This window comes from Nerophis ophidion, linkage group LG18 (assembly GCF_033978795.1).
Source record: "Nerophis ophidion isolate RoL-2023_Sa linkage group LG18, RoL_Noph_v1.0, whole genome shotgun sequence".
NCBI lineage: Eukaryota > Metazoa > Chordata > Actinopteri > Syngnathiformes > Syngnathidae > Nerophis > Nerophis ophidion.
Window position 1 is genome coordinate 30243658 of NC_084628.1, and position 16780 is coordinate 30260437.

General features: G+C 40.6%; 1 protein-coding gene across 1 annotated transcript in view; it reads left to right on the top strand.

Annotated features, from left to right (window-relative positions):
* Positions 1-1360: 1360 nt before the first annotated feature.
* Positions 1361-16780, top strand: part of LOC133537098 (ubiquitin carboxyl-terminal hydrolase 16-like) — a 49877-nt gene continuing 34457 nt past the window's right edge. The window contains exons 1-4 of the mRNA XM_061877960.1: positions 1361-1525; positions 1593-1777; positions 11568-11671; positions 11884-11996. Coding sequence (XP_061733944.1) covers positions 1465-1525; positions 1593-1777; positions 11568-11671; positions 11884-11996 — 463 coding nt within the window. The 5' untranslated portion in view covers positions 1361-1464. The remainder of the gene's footprint in view (positions 1526-1592; positions 1778-11567; positions 11672-11883; positions 11997-16780) is intronic.

Here is a 16780-nt window from a genome sequence, read left to right on the forward strand (position 1 = left end):
GTACTGTACTGTGCAATCTACTAATACAAGTTTCAATCAATCAATCAATCAATAAATTGCTAGCTGTACGCATACTATTGTTAGCATGTTCACATAGTACTGTAAGCATGCTAGCTTTTTTAGCTCCTTTTTTCTCTTTATACTATGTGGAACAGCGTACTAATTGGTAATATATAAATCCATTCATTTTCTTCTGCTTGTCCCACTTGGGGTCACTGGAGCATATATATATATATAAATATACATATATACAAACACATATATATATACATACACATATATATATACACAAATATATACACATATATTTACAGATATATATATACACATATGTATTTGTAGATATATGTGTATATATTTGTATAGTAATGTGTGTGTATATATATATATATATATATATACATGTATATATGTATATATATACATATATATTTGTGTGTGTGTGTGTGTGTATATATATATATATATATATATATATATATATATATATATATATACACACATACCCCAAAGGGGACTATATATATATATATATGTATATATATATATATATATATATTTATATATACATATATATATATATATATATAGATTTATATTTATGTATATATATATATATATATATATACATATTTATATATATATATATATATATATATATATATATATATATATATATATCTATATATATATATATATATATAGATATATATATATATATATATATATATATATATATATCAGTTCAGTGATGTGCGTTCAATTCAGCTTTGGATATTCAGCCTTTAAACGAAATTCTACTGAAATGTCAATTTCAAGTTCCTTGAAAAAAATCAATATATAGTTTGTTTTGGGCACACCCCCTTTAGAATAATGAACCGGGAAAGTGAATTGAAATGAAAGTAAAACAAAGAAAAAATAAACAGAAATAAAGAATAATGATGGATAAATGTTTTCATTTGCAAACATAATAAAAATACATAAAATGTTTTTTTTTAAGTCCATCCAAATACTGTTAAGTTTGCATATGCATAATTAGTTCTCATCGTTCACTAAAACAGACGTTCCAAACAGTCGGTTCGTTCGCGAACGTCGTACCTCTAACAGGAAGTGCTTGCACCGGACAACAGGAAAGTGTCACTTGGTTATTGTTCCCCCTTCTGAGCTACATGCTGGCAACAAAAAAAAATCACCGGCGTTTCCGATCAAAATCTTCCTAATTCCTTTGATCATTAATCGGCAAACGTAAACACGAGCGGCTCGAAGCCGGCGTCTACCGGAAGTACGCCGAAGTGAAAGTGTGACGTGTTCCAGCGTCCGTGTGTGGACAAGGAGGAGCATCTACCTGGGAGGTGAGTCACGTGATGGCGTGACGTAATCCCATGTGGCTTTGAACGTGTTCGTCTTGAAGCAAACATTGCAGACAACGTTTTTAAAGCTTTGCTTTGTGTCACCCAGGCCAGCATGGGCAAGAAAAGGTGCAAGGACAGGAGTTCCAGAGAGAAAGATGACTCGGAGATGAATGGTGAGTCTTCTCCTTACACTCGTGCTTACAACCATGAGATAAATGGTGCGTTTGTGTCCCCTTCAAGGGCCACTTTGCAGGCACATCAGGAAAGGCACGGACCAAAGCATCCTGAAGAAGATCCCTGACGCCTCCGACTGGACGAACTGCCAGGACTGCAGAGATGAGGAGAACAGCTGCGCAGATTCTGCCAGGGACTCTGAGGACGAGCGAGAAGTAGCAGTGTGGATGTGCATGAAGTGTGCCCACAGGGTGAGTCTCTTTTAGTGTGGATGTGCATGAAGTGTGCCCACAGGGTGAGTCTCTTTTAGTGTGGATGTGCATGAAGTGTGCCCACAGGGTGAGTCTCTTTTAGTGTGGATGTGCATGAAGTGTGCCCACAGGGTGAGTCTCTTTTAGTGTGGATGTGCATGAAGTGTGCCCACAGGGTGAGTCTCTTTTAGTGTGGATTTGCATGAAGTGTGCCCACAGGGTGAGTCTCTTTTAGTGTGGATGTGCATGAAGTGTGCCCACAGGGTGTGTCTCTTTTAGTGTGGATGTGCATGAAGTGTGCCCACAGGGTGAGTCTCTTTTAGTGTGGTTGTGCATGAAGTGTGCCCACAGGGTGAGTCTCTTTTAGTGTGGATGTGCATGAAGTGTGCCCACAGGGTGAGTCTCTTTTAGTGTGGATTTGCATGAAGTGTGCCCACAGGGTGAGTCTCTTTTAGTGTGGATGTGCATGAAGTGTGCCCACAGGGTGAGTCTCTTTTAGTGTGGATGTGCATGAAGTGTGCCCACAGGGTGAGTCTCTTTTAGTGTGGTTGTGCATGAAGTGTGCCCACAGGGTGAGTCTTTTAGTGTGGATGTGCATAAAGTGTGCCCACAGGGTGAGTCTCTTTTAGTGTGGATGTGCATGAAGTGTGCCCACAGGGTGAGTCTCTTTTAGTGTGGATGTGCACAAAGTGTGCCCACAGGGTGAGTCTCTTTTAGTGTGGTTGTGCATGAAGTGTGCCCACAGGGTGAAACTATTAGTGTGGATGTGCCCACAGTGTGAGACTCTATTAGTGTGGATGTGCCCACAAGGTGAAACTATTTTAGTGTGGATCTGCATGGAGTGTGCCCACAGTGTGAGACTATTAGTGTGGATGTGCCCACAGTGTGGGACTCTTAGTGTGGATGTGCCCACAGGGTGAGACTCTTTTAGCGTGGATGTGCATGAAGTGTGCCCACCGGGTGAGACTCTTTTAGTGTGGATGTGCATGAAGTGTGCCCACAGGGTGAGTCTCTTTTAGTGTGGATGTGCATGAAGTGTGCCCACAGGGTGAGTCTCTTTTAGTGTGGATTTGCATGAAGTGTGCCCACAGGGTGAGTCTCTTTTAGTGTGGATGTGCATGAAGTGTGCCCACAGGGTGTGTCTCTTTTAGTGTGGATGTGCATGAAGTGTGCCCACAGGGTGAGTCTCTTTTAGTGTGGTTGTGCATGAAGTGTGCCCACAGGGTGAGTCTCTTTTAGTGTGGATGTGCATGAAGTGTGCCCACAGGGTGAGTCTCTTTTAGTGTGGATTTGCATGAAGTGTGCCCACAGGGTGAGTCTCTTTTAGTGTGGATGTGCATGAAGTGTGCCCACAGGGTGAGTCTCTTTTAGTGTGGATGTGCATGAAGTGTGCCCACAGGGTGAGTCTCTTTTAGTGTGGTTGTGCATGAAGTGTGCCCACAGGGTGAGTCTTTTAGTGTGGATGTGCATGAAGTGTGCCCACAGGGTGAGTCTCTTTTAGTGTGGATGTGCATGAAGTGTGCCCACAGGGTGAGTCTCTTTTAGTGTGGATGTGCACAAAGTGTGCCCACAGGGTGAGTCTCTTTTAGTGTGGTTGTGCATGAAGTGTGCCCACAGGGTGAAACTATTAGTGTGGATGTGCCCACAGTGTGAGACTCTATTAGTGTGGATGTGCCCACAAGGTGAAACTATTTTAGTGTGGATCTGCATGGAGTGTGCCCACAGTGTGAGACTATTAGTGTGGATGTGCCCACAGTGTGGGACTCTTAGTGTGGATGTGCCCACAGGGTGAGACTCTTTTAGCGTGGATGTGCATGAAGTGTGCCCACCGGGTGAGACTCTTTTAGTGTGGATGTGCATGAAGTGTGACCACAGGGTGACACTTGTAGTGTGGGTGTGCATGAAGTGTGCCCACAGGGTGACACTTTTTTAGTGTGGAGTCTGTGGACATGCATGAAGTGTGCCCACAGGGTGACACTCTTGTAGTGTGGGTGTGCATGAAGTGTGCCCACAGGGTGAGACTTTTTTAGTGTGGAGTCTGTGGACATGCATGAAGTGTGCCCACAGGGGGACACTCTTGTAGTGTGGATGTGCATGAAGTGTGCCCACAGGGTGAGTCTCTTTTAGTGTGGATGTGCATGAAGTGTGCCCACAGGGTGAGTCTCTTTTAGTGTGGATGTGCACAAAGTGTGCCCACAGGGTGAGTCTCTTTTAGTGTGGTTGTGCATGAAGTGTGCCCACAGGGTGAAACTATTAGTGTGGATGTGCCCACAGTGTGAGACTCTATTAGTGTGGATGTGCCCACAAGGTGAAACTATTTTAGTGTGGATCTGCATGGAGTGTGCCCACAGTGTGAGACTATTAGTGTGGATGTGCCCACAGTGTGGGACTCTTAGTGTGGATGTGCCCACAGGGTGAGACTCTTTTAGCGTGGATGTGCATGAAGTGTGCCCACCGGGTGAGACTCTTTTAGTGTGGATGTGCATGAAGTGTGACCACAGGGTGACACTTGTAGTGTGGGTGTGCATGAAGTGTGCCCACAGGGTGACACTTTTTTAGTGTGGAGTCTGTGGACATGCATGAAGTGTGCCCACAGGGTGACACTCTTGTAGTGTGGGTGTGCATGAAGTGTGCCCACAGGGTGAGACTTTTTTAGTGTGGAGTCTGTGGACATGCATGAAGTGTGCCCACAGGGGGACACTCTTGTAGTGTGGATGTGCATGAAGTGTGCCCTCAGGGTGAGACTCTTTTAGTGTGGTTGTGCATGAAGTGTGCCCACAGGGTGAGAATCTTTTAGTGTGGTTGTGCATGAAGTGTGACCACAGGGTGAGACTCTTTTACTGTGGATGTGCATGGAGTGTGCCCACATGGTGAGACTATTAGTGTGGATGTGCCCACAGGGTGAGACTCTTTTAGTGTGGCTGTGCATGTAGTGTGCCCACAGTGTGAGACTATTAGTGTGGATGTGCCCACAGTGTGGGACTCTATTAGTGTGGATGTGCCCACAGGGTGAGACTCTTTTAGTGTGGATGTGCATGAAGTGTGCCCACAGGGTGAGACTCTTTTAGTGTGGTTTTGCATGAAGTGTGACCACAGGGTGAGACTCTTTTACTGTGGATGTGCATGGAGTGTGCCCACAGGGTTGAGACTATTAGTGTGGATGTGCATGAAGTGTGCCTACAGGGTGAGACTCTTTTAGTGTGGTTGTGCATGAAGTGTGCCCACAGAGTGAGACTATTTTAGTGTGGATTGATTGATTGATACTTTTACTAGTAGATTGCACAGTACAGTACATATTCCGTACAATTGACCACTAAATGGTAACACCCGAATAAGTTTTTCAACTTGTTTAAGTCGGGGTCCACGTTAATCAATTCATGTGTATGGAGTGTGCCCGCAGGGTGAGACTCTTTTAGTTATATTTGGTAGGATGGATGTGCCATGTGGGCACATCCATCCTACCAAATATAACTCTTTCAGTGTGGTTGTGCCCACAGGGTGAGACTCTTTTAGTGTGGTCGTGCATAAAGTGTTCCCACAGGGTGAGACTCTTTTAGTGTGGATGTGCATGAAGTGTGCCCACAGCGTGAGAAAACCATAATTTTATTATTATTATTATTGTTGTGTGAATGTCCAAACAGTCACACATATAAATGTCAACACCAAAAATGATCTATTTATTATTATTATTAATATAATTGTGTGTATTTTTGGACATTTACACAAAAAAGATTCTGCACTAAACATATATTTATTATTATTAATTATTATTATTATTATTAGTGTTGTTGTTGTTGTTTTTGTTGTTTTTGTCATTATTATTGCGTGAATGTTGAAGCATGCACAAAAATAAGATTCTACACCTAAAAGCATGTATTTATTATTATTGTTATTATCATTTTTATTATTATAATTATTATTATTATAATTGTGTAAATGTCCAAACATTCACAAAAATAAGATTCTACACAATTATTATTATTATTATTATTGTGTTGTGGTTTGTGCAGCCCTTTGAGACACTAGTGATTTAGGGCTACATAGGTAAAGATTGATTGATTGATTGATTATTATTATTATTGTTATTATTATTGTGTGAATGTCCAAGCATTCACACAAATAAGATTCTTCACAAAAAAACATATATTATTATTATTATTACTATTACCATTATTGTTATTATCCCATCCATCCATCCATTTTCTACCGCTTATTCCCTTTGGGGTCGTGGGGGGCGCTGTTGCCTATCTCAGCTACAATCGGGCGGAAGGCGGCGTACACCCTGGACAAGCCGCCACCTAATCGCAGGGCCAACACAGATAGACAGACAACATTCACACTCACACACTAGGGCCAAGTTAGTGTTGCCAATCCACCTATTGTTATTATTATTATTATTATTATTGAGTGAATGTCCAAACAGTCACGCAAATAGGATTCTACACCAAAAATCATCTATTTATTATTATTATTATTAGTAGTAGTAGTAGTATTTTTGTTGCGTGACTGTCCACACATTAACGCATATAAGATTCTACACCAAAAATAATCGATTTATTATTATTATTATTATTATTATTATTTTGTAAATGTCCAAACATTCACACAAATAAGATTCTACACCAAAAATAATCTACAAACCCCGTTTCCATTTGAGTTGGGAAATTGTGTTAGATGTAAATATAAACGGAATACATCCATCCATCCATTTTCTACCGCTTATTCCCTTTTGGGGTCGCGGGGGGCGCTGGCGCCTATCTCAGCTACAATCGGGCGGAAGGCGGGGTACACCCTGGACAAGTCGCCACCTCATCGCAGGGCCAACACAGATAGACAGACAACATTCACACTCACATTCACACACTAGGGCCAATTTTTTAGTGTTGCCAATCAACCTATCCCCAAGTGCATGTCTTTGGAAGTGGGAGGAAGCCGGAATACAATGATTTGCAAATCATTTTCAACCCATATTCAGTTGAATATGCTACAAAGACAACATATTTGATGTTCAAACTGATTAACTTTTTTTTGTGCAAATAATCATTAACTTTAGAATTTGATGCCAGCAACACGTGACAAAGAAGTTGGGAAAGGTAGCAATAAATACTGATAAAGTTGAGGAATGCTCATCAAACACTTATATGGTAAATGGTTGTACTTGTATAGCGCTTTTCTACCCATTTTTAAGGAGCCCAAAGCGCTTTGAAAGTATTTCTACTTTTACCCATTCACACACACATTCACACACTGATGGCGGGAGCTGCCATTCAAGGCGCTCACCAGGACCCATCAGGAGCAAGGGTGAAGTGTCTTGCCCAAGGACACAACGGACGTGATTAGGATGGTAGAAGGTGGGGATTGAACCAGTAACCCTCAGATTGCTGGCACGGCCACTCTACCAACTTCGCCACGCCGTCCCCATGGAACGTCCCACAGGTGTGCAGGGTAATTGGGAACAGTTGGGTGCCATGATTGGGTATAAAAGCGGCTTCCATGAAATGCTAAGTATTTCACAAACAAGGATGGGGTGAGGGTCACCAATTTGTAAGCAAATTGTCAAACAGTTTTAGAACAACATTTCTCAACGAGCTATTGCAAGGAATTTAGGGATTTTACCATCTACGGTCCGTAAAATCATCAAAAGGTTCAGAGAATCTGGAGAAATCACTGCATCTAAGCGATGATATTACAGACATTTGATCCCGCAGGCGGTACTGCATCAAGAACCGAAATCAGTGTGTAAAGGATATCACCACATCGGCTCAGGAACACTTCATAAAACCACTGTCAGTAACTACAGTTGGTCGCTACATCTGTAAGTGCAAGTTAAAACTCTACCATGCAAAGCCAAACCCATTTATCAACAACACCCTGAAACGCCACCGGCTTGGCTGTGCCCGAGCTCCCCTAAGATGGACTGATGAAAAGTGGAAAAGTGTTCTTTGGTCTGACGAGTCCACATTTCAAATTATATTTGGAAACAGAGGACGTGGTGTCCACCAGACAAAAGAGGAAAATAACCATTCGGATTGTTCTAGGCGCAAAGTTCAAAAGCCAGCATCTGTGATGGTATGGGGGTGAATTAGTGCCCAAGGCATGGGTAACTTACACATCTGTGAAGGCACCATTAATGCTGAATGGTCCATACAGATTTTGGAGCAACATATGTTGTCATCCAAGCAACGTTATCATGGACGCCCCTGCTTATTTCAGCAAGACAATGCCAAGCCACGTGTTACAACAGCGTGGCTTTGTAGTAAAAGAGTGCGGGTACTTTCTTGGCCCGCCTGCAGTCCAGACCTGTCTCCCATCGAAAATGTGTGGGGTATTATGAAGCGTAAAATACGACAGCGGAGACCCGGACTGTTGAACGACTGAAGCTCTACATAAAACAAGAATGGCAAAGAATTCCACTTTCAAAGCTTCAACAATTAGTTTCCTCAGTTCCCAAACGTTTATTGAGTGTTGTTAAAAGAAAAGGTGTTGTTACACAGTGGTGAACATGCCCTTTCCCAACTACTTTGGCACGTGTTGTAGCCATGAAATTCTAAGTTAATTATTTGCAAAAAAAAATAAAGTTTATGAATTTGAACATCAAATATCTTGTCATTGTAGTGCATTCAACTGAATATGAGTTGAAAAGGATTTGTAAATCATTGTATTCTGTTTATATTTACATCTAACACAATTTCCCAACTCATATGGAAAGTAGGTTTGTATTATTACTAATTTTATTATTATTGTATAAGATTCTACACTAAACATATATTTAGAATAGAATAGAATATAATAGAAAGTACTTTATTGATCTCTGGGGGAAATTCAGCACCACAGTTTGCTCACAAAAGACAATAATAATAATAAAATATATATAAATAATAACAATAAATACATTATTATTTATATAATATGTATTATTATTATTATTAGTAGTAGTAGTATTGTGTGTATCTCCAAGCATTCTCACAAATAACAATCTACAGCAAAAAAACATCCATCCATCCATTTTTTACCGCTTATTCCCTTTGAGGTTGCGGGGGGCACTGGTGGCTATCTCAGCTACAATCGGGTGGAAGGCGGCATACACTTCGGACAAGTCGTCACCTAATCCCAGCGCTAAAAAAAACATAATTTTTTTTTTTATTATTATTGTGTGAATGTCCAAACATTCACACAAATAAGATTCTACACCAAAAAACATATATTTAGTATTGTCATTATTATTATTGTGTGATTGTCCAACATTCACACATAAGATTCTAAACCAAAAACATCTATTATTATTATTATTATTATTATTATTATTATTATTATTATTATTATTGTGTGAATGTCCAAACAGTCACATACATAAGATTCTACACCAAAAGACATCTATTTATGATAATATTAATAATAATAATTATTGTGTGAATGTCCAAGCATTTACACAAATAAAATTATACACCAAAAATCATCTATTATTATTACTATTATATTATTATTATTATTATTGTGTAAATGTCCAAACATTTACACAATTATTATCCACACACACACACAAAAAAAATCTATTTATTATTATCTGTGTGATTGTCCAAACATTCTCACGGATAAGATTCTACACAAAAAAAACACCTATTTATTATTATTATCATTATTATCTTATACACCTAGTGTGTGTGTGTGACAATCATTGGTACTTTAACTTTACATTTTTTATACACATACGAAAAAACAAGCTATGTATTTAACCCAGCAAACAAGATTTTTGCATGATGTAGTCCAGCGTTTCTCAAAGTGTGGGGCGCACCCCACTGGTGGGGAATAGAGACATGACAGGTGGGGCGCGAGGAACGGGAGGGAATTCACTTAAAACATTTTTTTTTACAACCCCATTTTCTATACAAACTGTAAATCACTTTGTGATTCTGTCTGTGTATATAAATTTATATAAATTACTTATTTTTCCTGTGGGCTTTAAATTTCGAGGTAGGAGCGAAAGTTTGACAGACGCAACAGTAACCAATGGGGGCGGGGCTTAGCGGAACAAACTTTTGCATGGATGGGTAGCAGGCTAATGTGTGGACCACAATTACACCAAATGGATAAATTGGCTGCATATAGAGTTGCATACAGAATTGCTCAATGCAAAAAAGCACACAATTGCTGAGCAGGTGGTTCTCCCCGCTGCAATAGACATGGTGTCAGTCATGCTTGACGAGACAAGCGCAGCAAAATTAAAAGCTGTCCCACTGTCAAACGACAGTTGCGAGACGTATATGCGACATTGCAAGTGATCTTGAGGAATAACTCGTAGACAAATTAAAAGAATGTTGTTTTGCTTTACAAGTGGACGAAGCTACTGACAACATACGTCAGCGTTGTGAATGGCGAGTCACTGTGCGAGGATTTGCTGTTTTGCAAATACATAAAAAAATAGAGCCAGTGCTGATGAGCTGTTAAAGATAATGGACAGTTTCCTCAAGGAACACAACCTTAAATGGGAAAACTGTGTGGGCTTTTGCTCTGATGGCGCACAGACCATGGCAGGGTCAAGAAACGGGCTGCAGGCTCCAATAAAGAGGGTTGCGCCAAATGCGCATTGGACACACTGCGTCATTCACCGGGAAGCACTCGCGTCAAGGCAGCTCAGCCTCGAACTCAATGAAGTTTTAACAGATGTTGTGAGCGCGGTAAATTTTTATCAAAACACGAAAAAGTGGCACTTTTAGTTTATTTATTATTGAACTTGATGCAAGTTATTTGATTTATTATTGAACTTGATGCAAGTTATAACACTTTTATTTGATTTATTATTGAAGTTGATGCAAGTTATAGCACTTTTGTTTTATTTATTATTGAACTTGATACAAGTTATTTTATTTATTATTGAACTTGATGCAAATTGTACCACAGCTGCACAGTTATTTTATTTATTATTTAACTTGATGTTATTTTATGTTATTTAGTTTGAATGTATACAACTTGATGTTATTTGATGTTCAATAAATTTGAAAATGTTAAGCTTGGCATTAGCGATGGGGGCAGGTGGGGCTTGAAAACTCCCCCTTGTCCAAAGTGGGGGATGACAAAAAAAGATTGAGAACCACTGATGTAGTCACATTGCGTGAAATGTCACAGGCGCTCTTTAAAAGTATATTTTACAAGCTTTTTCTGAATTTTTTGAGAAGCGCAGACAACATTTTTATTGAAGATATTGGAGTGAGAACTTATGTCATGAGCGCCCTTTAGAAGCATATTTTACAAGCTTTTTGTGAAATATACCGTAAGATGGTATATATAAGATGGGGACGGCGTGGCGCAGTGGGGAGAGAGGCCGTGCGCAACCCGAGCGTCCCTGGTTCAATTCCCACCTAGTACCAACCTCGTCACGTCCGTTGTGTCCTGAGCAAGACACTTCACCCTTGCTCCTGATGGGTGCTGGTTGGCGCCTTGCATGGCAGCTCCCTCCATCAGTGTGTGAATGTGTGTGTGAATGGGTAAATGTGGAAGTAGTGTCAAAGCGCTTTGAGTACCTTGAAGGTAGAAAAGCGCTATACAAGTACAACCCATTTATGGTAAATATATCAGAATTTTAAAGATATGTATTCAAAAGAGATATCCTTTTGGCGTGTAATACGTCATTGGAGGCTCTTTAAAAGTATATTTTACACGCTTTTTGGTCAATTTAAGCGAGTAGAAATAGCGGAATAATCCAATAATTTATTTGACCTCGCAGACAATTTCATATCTTTTTGGTGAACGGCGCCTCAGTGTGTGTTTGAGACACGGTGTTCTTTTCTCGAAGGGTTGTGGGCGGAGCTCTGAGAACCAACACGCCATCAAGCATTATGAAACCCCTCGCTCGGACCCCCACTGCCTGGTCATCAGCCTGGACAGCTGGAGTGTTTGGTGAGTCGCTGAACCACAAGATAGATAGATAGTACTTTATTATTTACAAACTCCTGTCGTGGTCCTTTTAAACCCGCGCTGTTCTGTCTCCCTGTAATGTTTGTCTAAACTTGAATGGGATTGTGCTGAAAATTTTAATTTTCCTGAAGGAACTCTCCTGACGGAATAAATAAAGTACTATCTAATCTAATCTAATCTTGCCGTCCCGTCAGGTGCTACGAGTGCGACGAAGAGGTCCAGTACTCCAGGACCAGTCAGCTGGCTCAGCTGGTCACCAGCATCAAAAAGAAATCTCACTCGGAGCCCAGAGAGAACGCACAGAAAGGTATGGTGTAATTACAAAATAATTTACATCTTTTCATACCAAAAAAAAAATGCAAGTACAGGGAAAACTCAATTTAAAGGGGAACATTATCAGCAGACCTATGTAAGCGTCAATATATACCTTGATGTTGCAGAAAAAAGACCATATATTTTTTTAACTGATTTTCGAACTCTAAATGGGTGAATTTTTGCGAATTAAACGCCTTTCTATTTATCGCTCTCGGCGCGATGACCTCAGAACGTGACGTCACTTAGATAATAAAGCCGCCATTTTCTCAAACACATTACAAACTCCGCGTCTCAGCTCTGTTATTTTCCGTTTTTTCGACTATTTTCTGGAACCTTGGAGACATCATGCCTCGTCGGTGTGTTGTTGGAGGGTGTAACAACACTAACAGGGAGGGATTCAAGTGGCACCACTGGCCCAAAGATGCGAAAGTGGCAAGAACTTGGACGAAATTGGTTCAAAATACGAGGGTGCGGGGAAAGCCGAGGAAATGGTCAGTCGTTTGTTCCGCACACTTTACCGACGAAAGCTATGCTACTACAGAGATGGCAAGATTGTGTGGATATCCTGCGACACTCAAAGCAGATGCATTTCCAACGATAAAGTCAAAGAAATCTGCCGCCAGACCCCCATTGAATGTGCCGGAGTGTCTGCACATTTTACCGGCGGTGCTAAGGGAGACATGGCACAGAGATGTATGGATAACCTGCAGATGCATTTCCAACGATAAAGTCAACTAAATCACAAAGGTGAGTTTTGTTGATGTTATTGACTTATTTAAGTTGATCTAGTGTCACAAGATGCGAAACTTCTGATCGTTTGGTCTGCACATTTTATCGGCGATGCTAAGGCAGACATGGCCGAATAGCATCAATAGCTATTCGCTCAATAGCTTCAGTTTCTTCTTCAATTTCGTTTTTGCTATCTGCCTCCATACTCCAACCATCCATTTCAATACATGCGTAAATCCGAGTCTGGATCCGAGCTAATGTCGCTATATCTTGCTGTGCTATCCACCATTTGTTTGTATTGGCATCACTGAATGACGTCACAGGGAAATGGACGGTGGCTTCACAGATATCGAAAATCAGGCACTTTAAAGCTTTTTTTAGGGATATTCCGGGATGGGTAAAATTTTTGAAAAAAACTTCGAAAAATAAAATAAGCCACTGGGAACTGATTTTTATTGGTTTTAACCCTTCCGAAATTGTGATAATCTTCCCCTTTAACAATGAACTGGTTCTTGAATGGGGTTTGTAAATCCAAAAGTTTGTGTATTAAAGCAAATGCGTCAATGCATGGTCTTCAAAAGTATATTTTTGTGAAATTTAAGATTCTAAAATGATCGGAATGTAAAAATAAACGATGTTTTCAAAATAGCAGACAATATTGTGGTTTGGTATATTTGAACTAGAAATGTCCGATAACGGCTTTTTAGCCAATATTCCGATATTGTTCAACTCTTAATTAACGATTCCGATATCAACTGATACCGATATATACAGTCGTGGAATCAACACATTATTGTGCCTAATTTTGTTGTGATGCCCCGCTGGATGCATTAAACAATGTAACAAGGTTCTCCAAAATAAATCAAACTCAAGTTATGGAAAAAAAAGGCCAACATCGCACTGCCATATTGATTATTGAAGTCACAAAGTGCATTATTTTTATTAACATGACTCAAAACAACAGCTTGGAATTTGGGACATGCTCTCCCTGAGACAGCATGAGGAGGCTGAAGTGGGCAGGGTTGGGGGGGGGGTGTGTGGGGGGGAGCGGGGGTGTATATTGTAGCGTCCCGGAAGAGTTAGTGCTGCAAGGGATTCTGGGTATTTGTTCTGTTGTGTTTATGTTGTGTTGCGGTGCGGATGTTCTCCCGAAATGTGTTTGTCATTCATGTTTGGTGTGGGTTCACAGTGTGGCGCATATTTGTAACAGTGTTAAAGTTGTTTGTACGGCCACCCCCTGTGTGACCTGTATTGCTGTTGACCAGGTAGGCGGTGCATTCACTTGTGTGTGTGAAAAGCCGTAGGTATTATGTGATTGGACCGGCACACCAAGGCAGCGCCTTTAAAGTTTATTTGCGCTCTGTACTTCTCCCTACGTTCGTGTAACACTACGTACAGCGGCGTTTTAAAAAGTCATACATTTTACTTTTTGAAATCGATACCGATAATTTCCAAACCGATACCGATAATTTCCGATAGCGGCCGAAAATATCGGCAGCCCGATGTTATTGGACATCTCTAATTTTAACTACATCACAGTGAAGCCTCTTTAAAAGTATATTTCACAAGCTTTTTGTACAACGTACTGTAAGCTAGCAAATGTAAAGATAATCTACAAACCCTGTTTCCATTTGAGTTGAGAAATTGTGTTAGATGTAAATATAAACGGAATACAATGATTTGCAAATCCTTTTCAACCCATATTCAGTTGAATGCACTACAAAGACAAGATATTTGATGTTCAAACTCATAAATTTTATTTTTTTTTTGCAAATAATAATTAACTTAGAATTTCATGGCTGCAACACGTGCCAAAGTAGTTGGGAAAGGACATATTCACCACTGTGTTACATCATCTTTTCTTTTAGCAAGACTCAATAAACGTTTGGGAACTGAGGAAACTAATTGTTGAAGCTTTGAAAGTGGAATTCTTTCCCCTTCTTGTTTTATGTAGAGTGTCAGTCGTTCAACAGTCTGGGGTCTCCGCTGTTGTATTTTACGCTTCACAATGTGCCACACATTTCGACAGGAGACAGGTCTGCACTGCGGGCAGGCCAGAATAGTACTCGCACTCTTTTTTTACAAAGCCACGCTGTTGTAACACTTGTCTTGCTGAAATAAGCAGGGGCGTCCATGATAACGTTGCTTGGATGACAACATATGTTGCTCCAAAACCTGTATGGACCTTTCAGCATTAATGGTGCCTTCACAGATGTGTAAGTGACCCATGCCTTGGGCATTAATACACCCCCATACCATCACAGATGCTGGCTTTTGAACTTTGCGCCTATAACAATCGGAATGGTTATTTTCCTCTTTGTTCTGGAGGACACCACGTCCTCTGTTTCCAAATATAATTTGAAATGTGGACTCATCACACCACAGAACACTTTTCCACTTTGCATCAGTCCATCTTAGGTGAGCTCGGGCCCAGCCAAGCCGGTGGCGTTTCAGGATATGGTTCATAAATGGGTTTGGCTTTGCATAGTAGAGTTTTAACTTGCACTTACAGATGTAGCGACCAACTGTTGTTACTGACAGTGGTTTTCTGAAGTGTTCCTGAGCCTGTGTGGTGATATCCTTTACACACTGATGTCGGTTTTTGATGCAGTACCGCCTGAGGGGTCAACGATCCGTAATATCATGGCTTATGTGCAGTGATTTCTCCTGAGTCTCTGAACCTTCTGATGATTTTACGGAGCGTACATGGTAAAATCCCTGAATTCCTTGCAATAGCTCATTGAGATATGTTGTTCTAAAACTGTTCGACAATTTGCTTACAAAGTAGTGACCCTCACCCCATCCTTGTTTGTGAATTACTTAGCATTTCATGGAAGCTGCTTTTATACCCAATCATGACACCCAACTGTTCCCAATTAGCCGCAACACCTGTGGGATGTTCCATACAAGTGTTTGATGAGCATTCCTCAACTTAATCAGTATTTATTGCCACCTATCCCAACTTCTTTTTCACGTGTTGCTGGCATCAAATTCTAAAGTAATGATTATTTGCAACAACAAAAAAAAGTTTATCAGTTTGAACATCAAATATGTTGTCTTTGTAGCATATTCAACTGAATATGGGTTGAAAATGATTTGAAAATCATTTTATTTCGTTTTTTATTTACATTTAACACAATTTCCCAACTCATACTGTATGAAAACAGGGTTTGTAGGTGTTCAAATCAGCAGACAGCGTTGTAGTTTGATATATTAACAGTTACATAAAATGTCACGAGCGCTCTTTTTTTAAATTGTTTTCATAGATTATTAAATTAACATAAAAAACCCACAAGAATCATTTACAATTAGTGCACCAACCCAAAAAAAAAACCCTCCCCCATTCACACTCATTCACACTCATTCACACAAAAGGCATACTTACCGACTCTCCCGATTTTCCCGGGAGACTCTCGAATTTCAGTGCCCCTCCCGAAAATCTCCCGATGCAACCATTCTCCCGAATTTCTCCCATATTCCACCCGGACAACAATATTGGGGGCGTGCCTTAAAGGCACTGCCTTTGGCGTCCTCTACAACCTGTCGTCATGTCCGCTTTTCTTCCTTACATACAGCGTTCCGGCCCATTCACATAATATATGCGGCTTTTACACACACACACAAGTACGCAAGGCACACTAGATCAACAGCCATACAGGTCACACTGAAAGTGGCCGTATAAACAACTTTAACACTGTAACAATATGCGCCACACTGTGAACCCACACCAAACAAGAATGACAAACGCATTTCGGGAGAACATCCGCAACGTAACACAACATATACACAACAGAACAAATATCCAGAACCCCTTGCAGCACTAACTCTTCCGGGACGCTACAATATACACCGCCAATATACACGGTGTCCTGGTGCCAAGTGCACATATGGACACCCTTGTGTTTGAACACCATTGGTTTTGGACAATCTGTGACAAGCACAAAAGTCCAATAACAAAACACCACTCTAGTTCGGATCCGGGCAGCCATTCTTCCCAATCACGCCTCTCCAAATTTCACTGTTGTTGCCAACATGATTGTGAAGTCC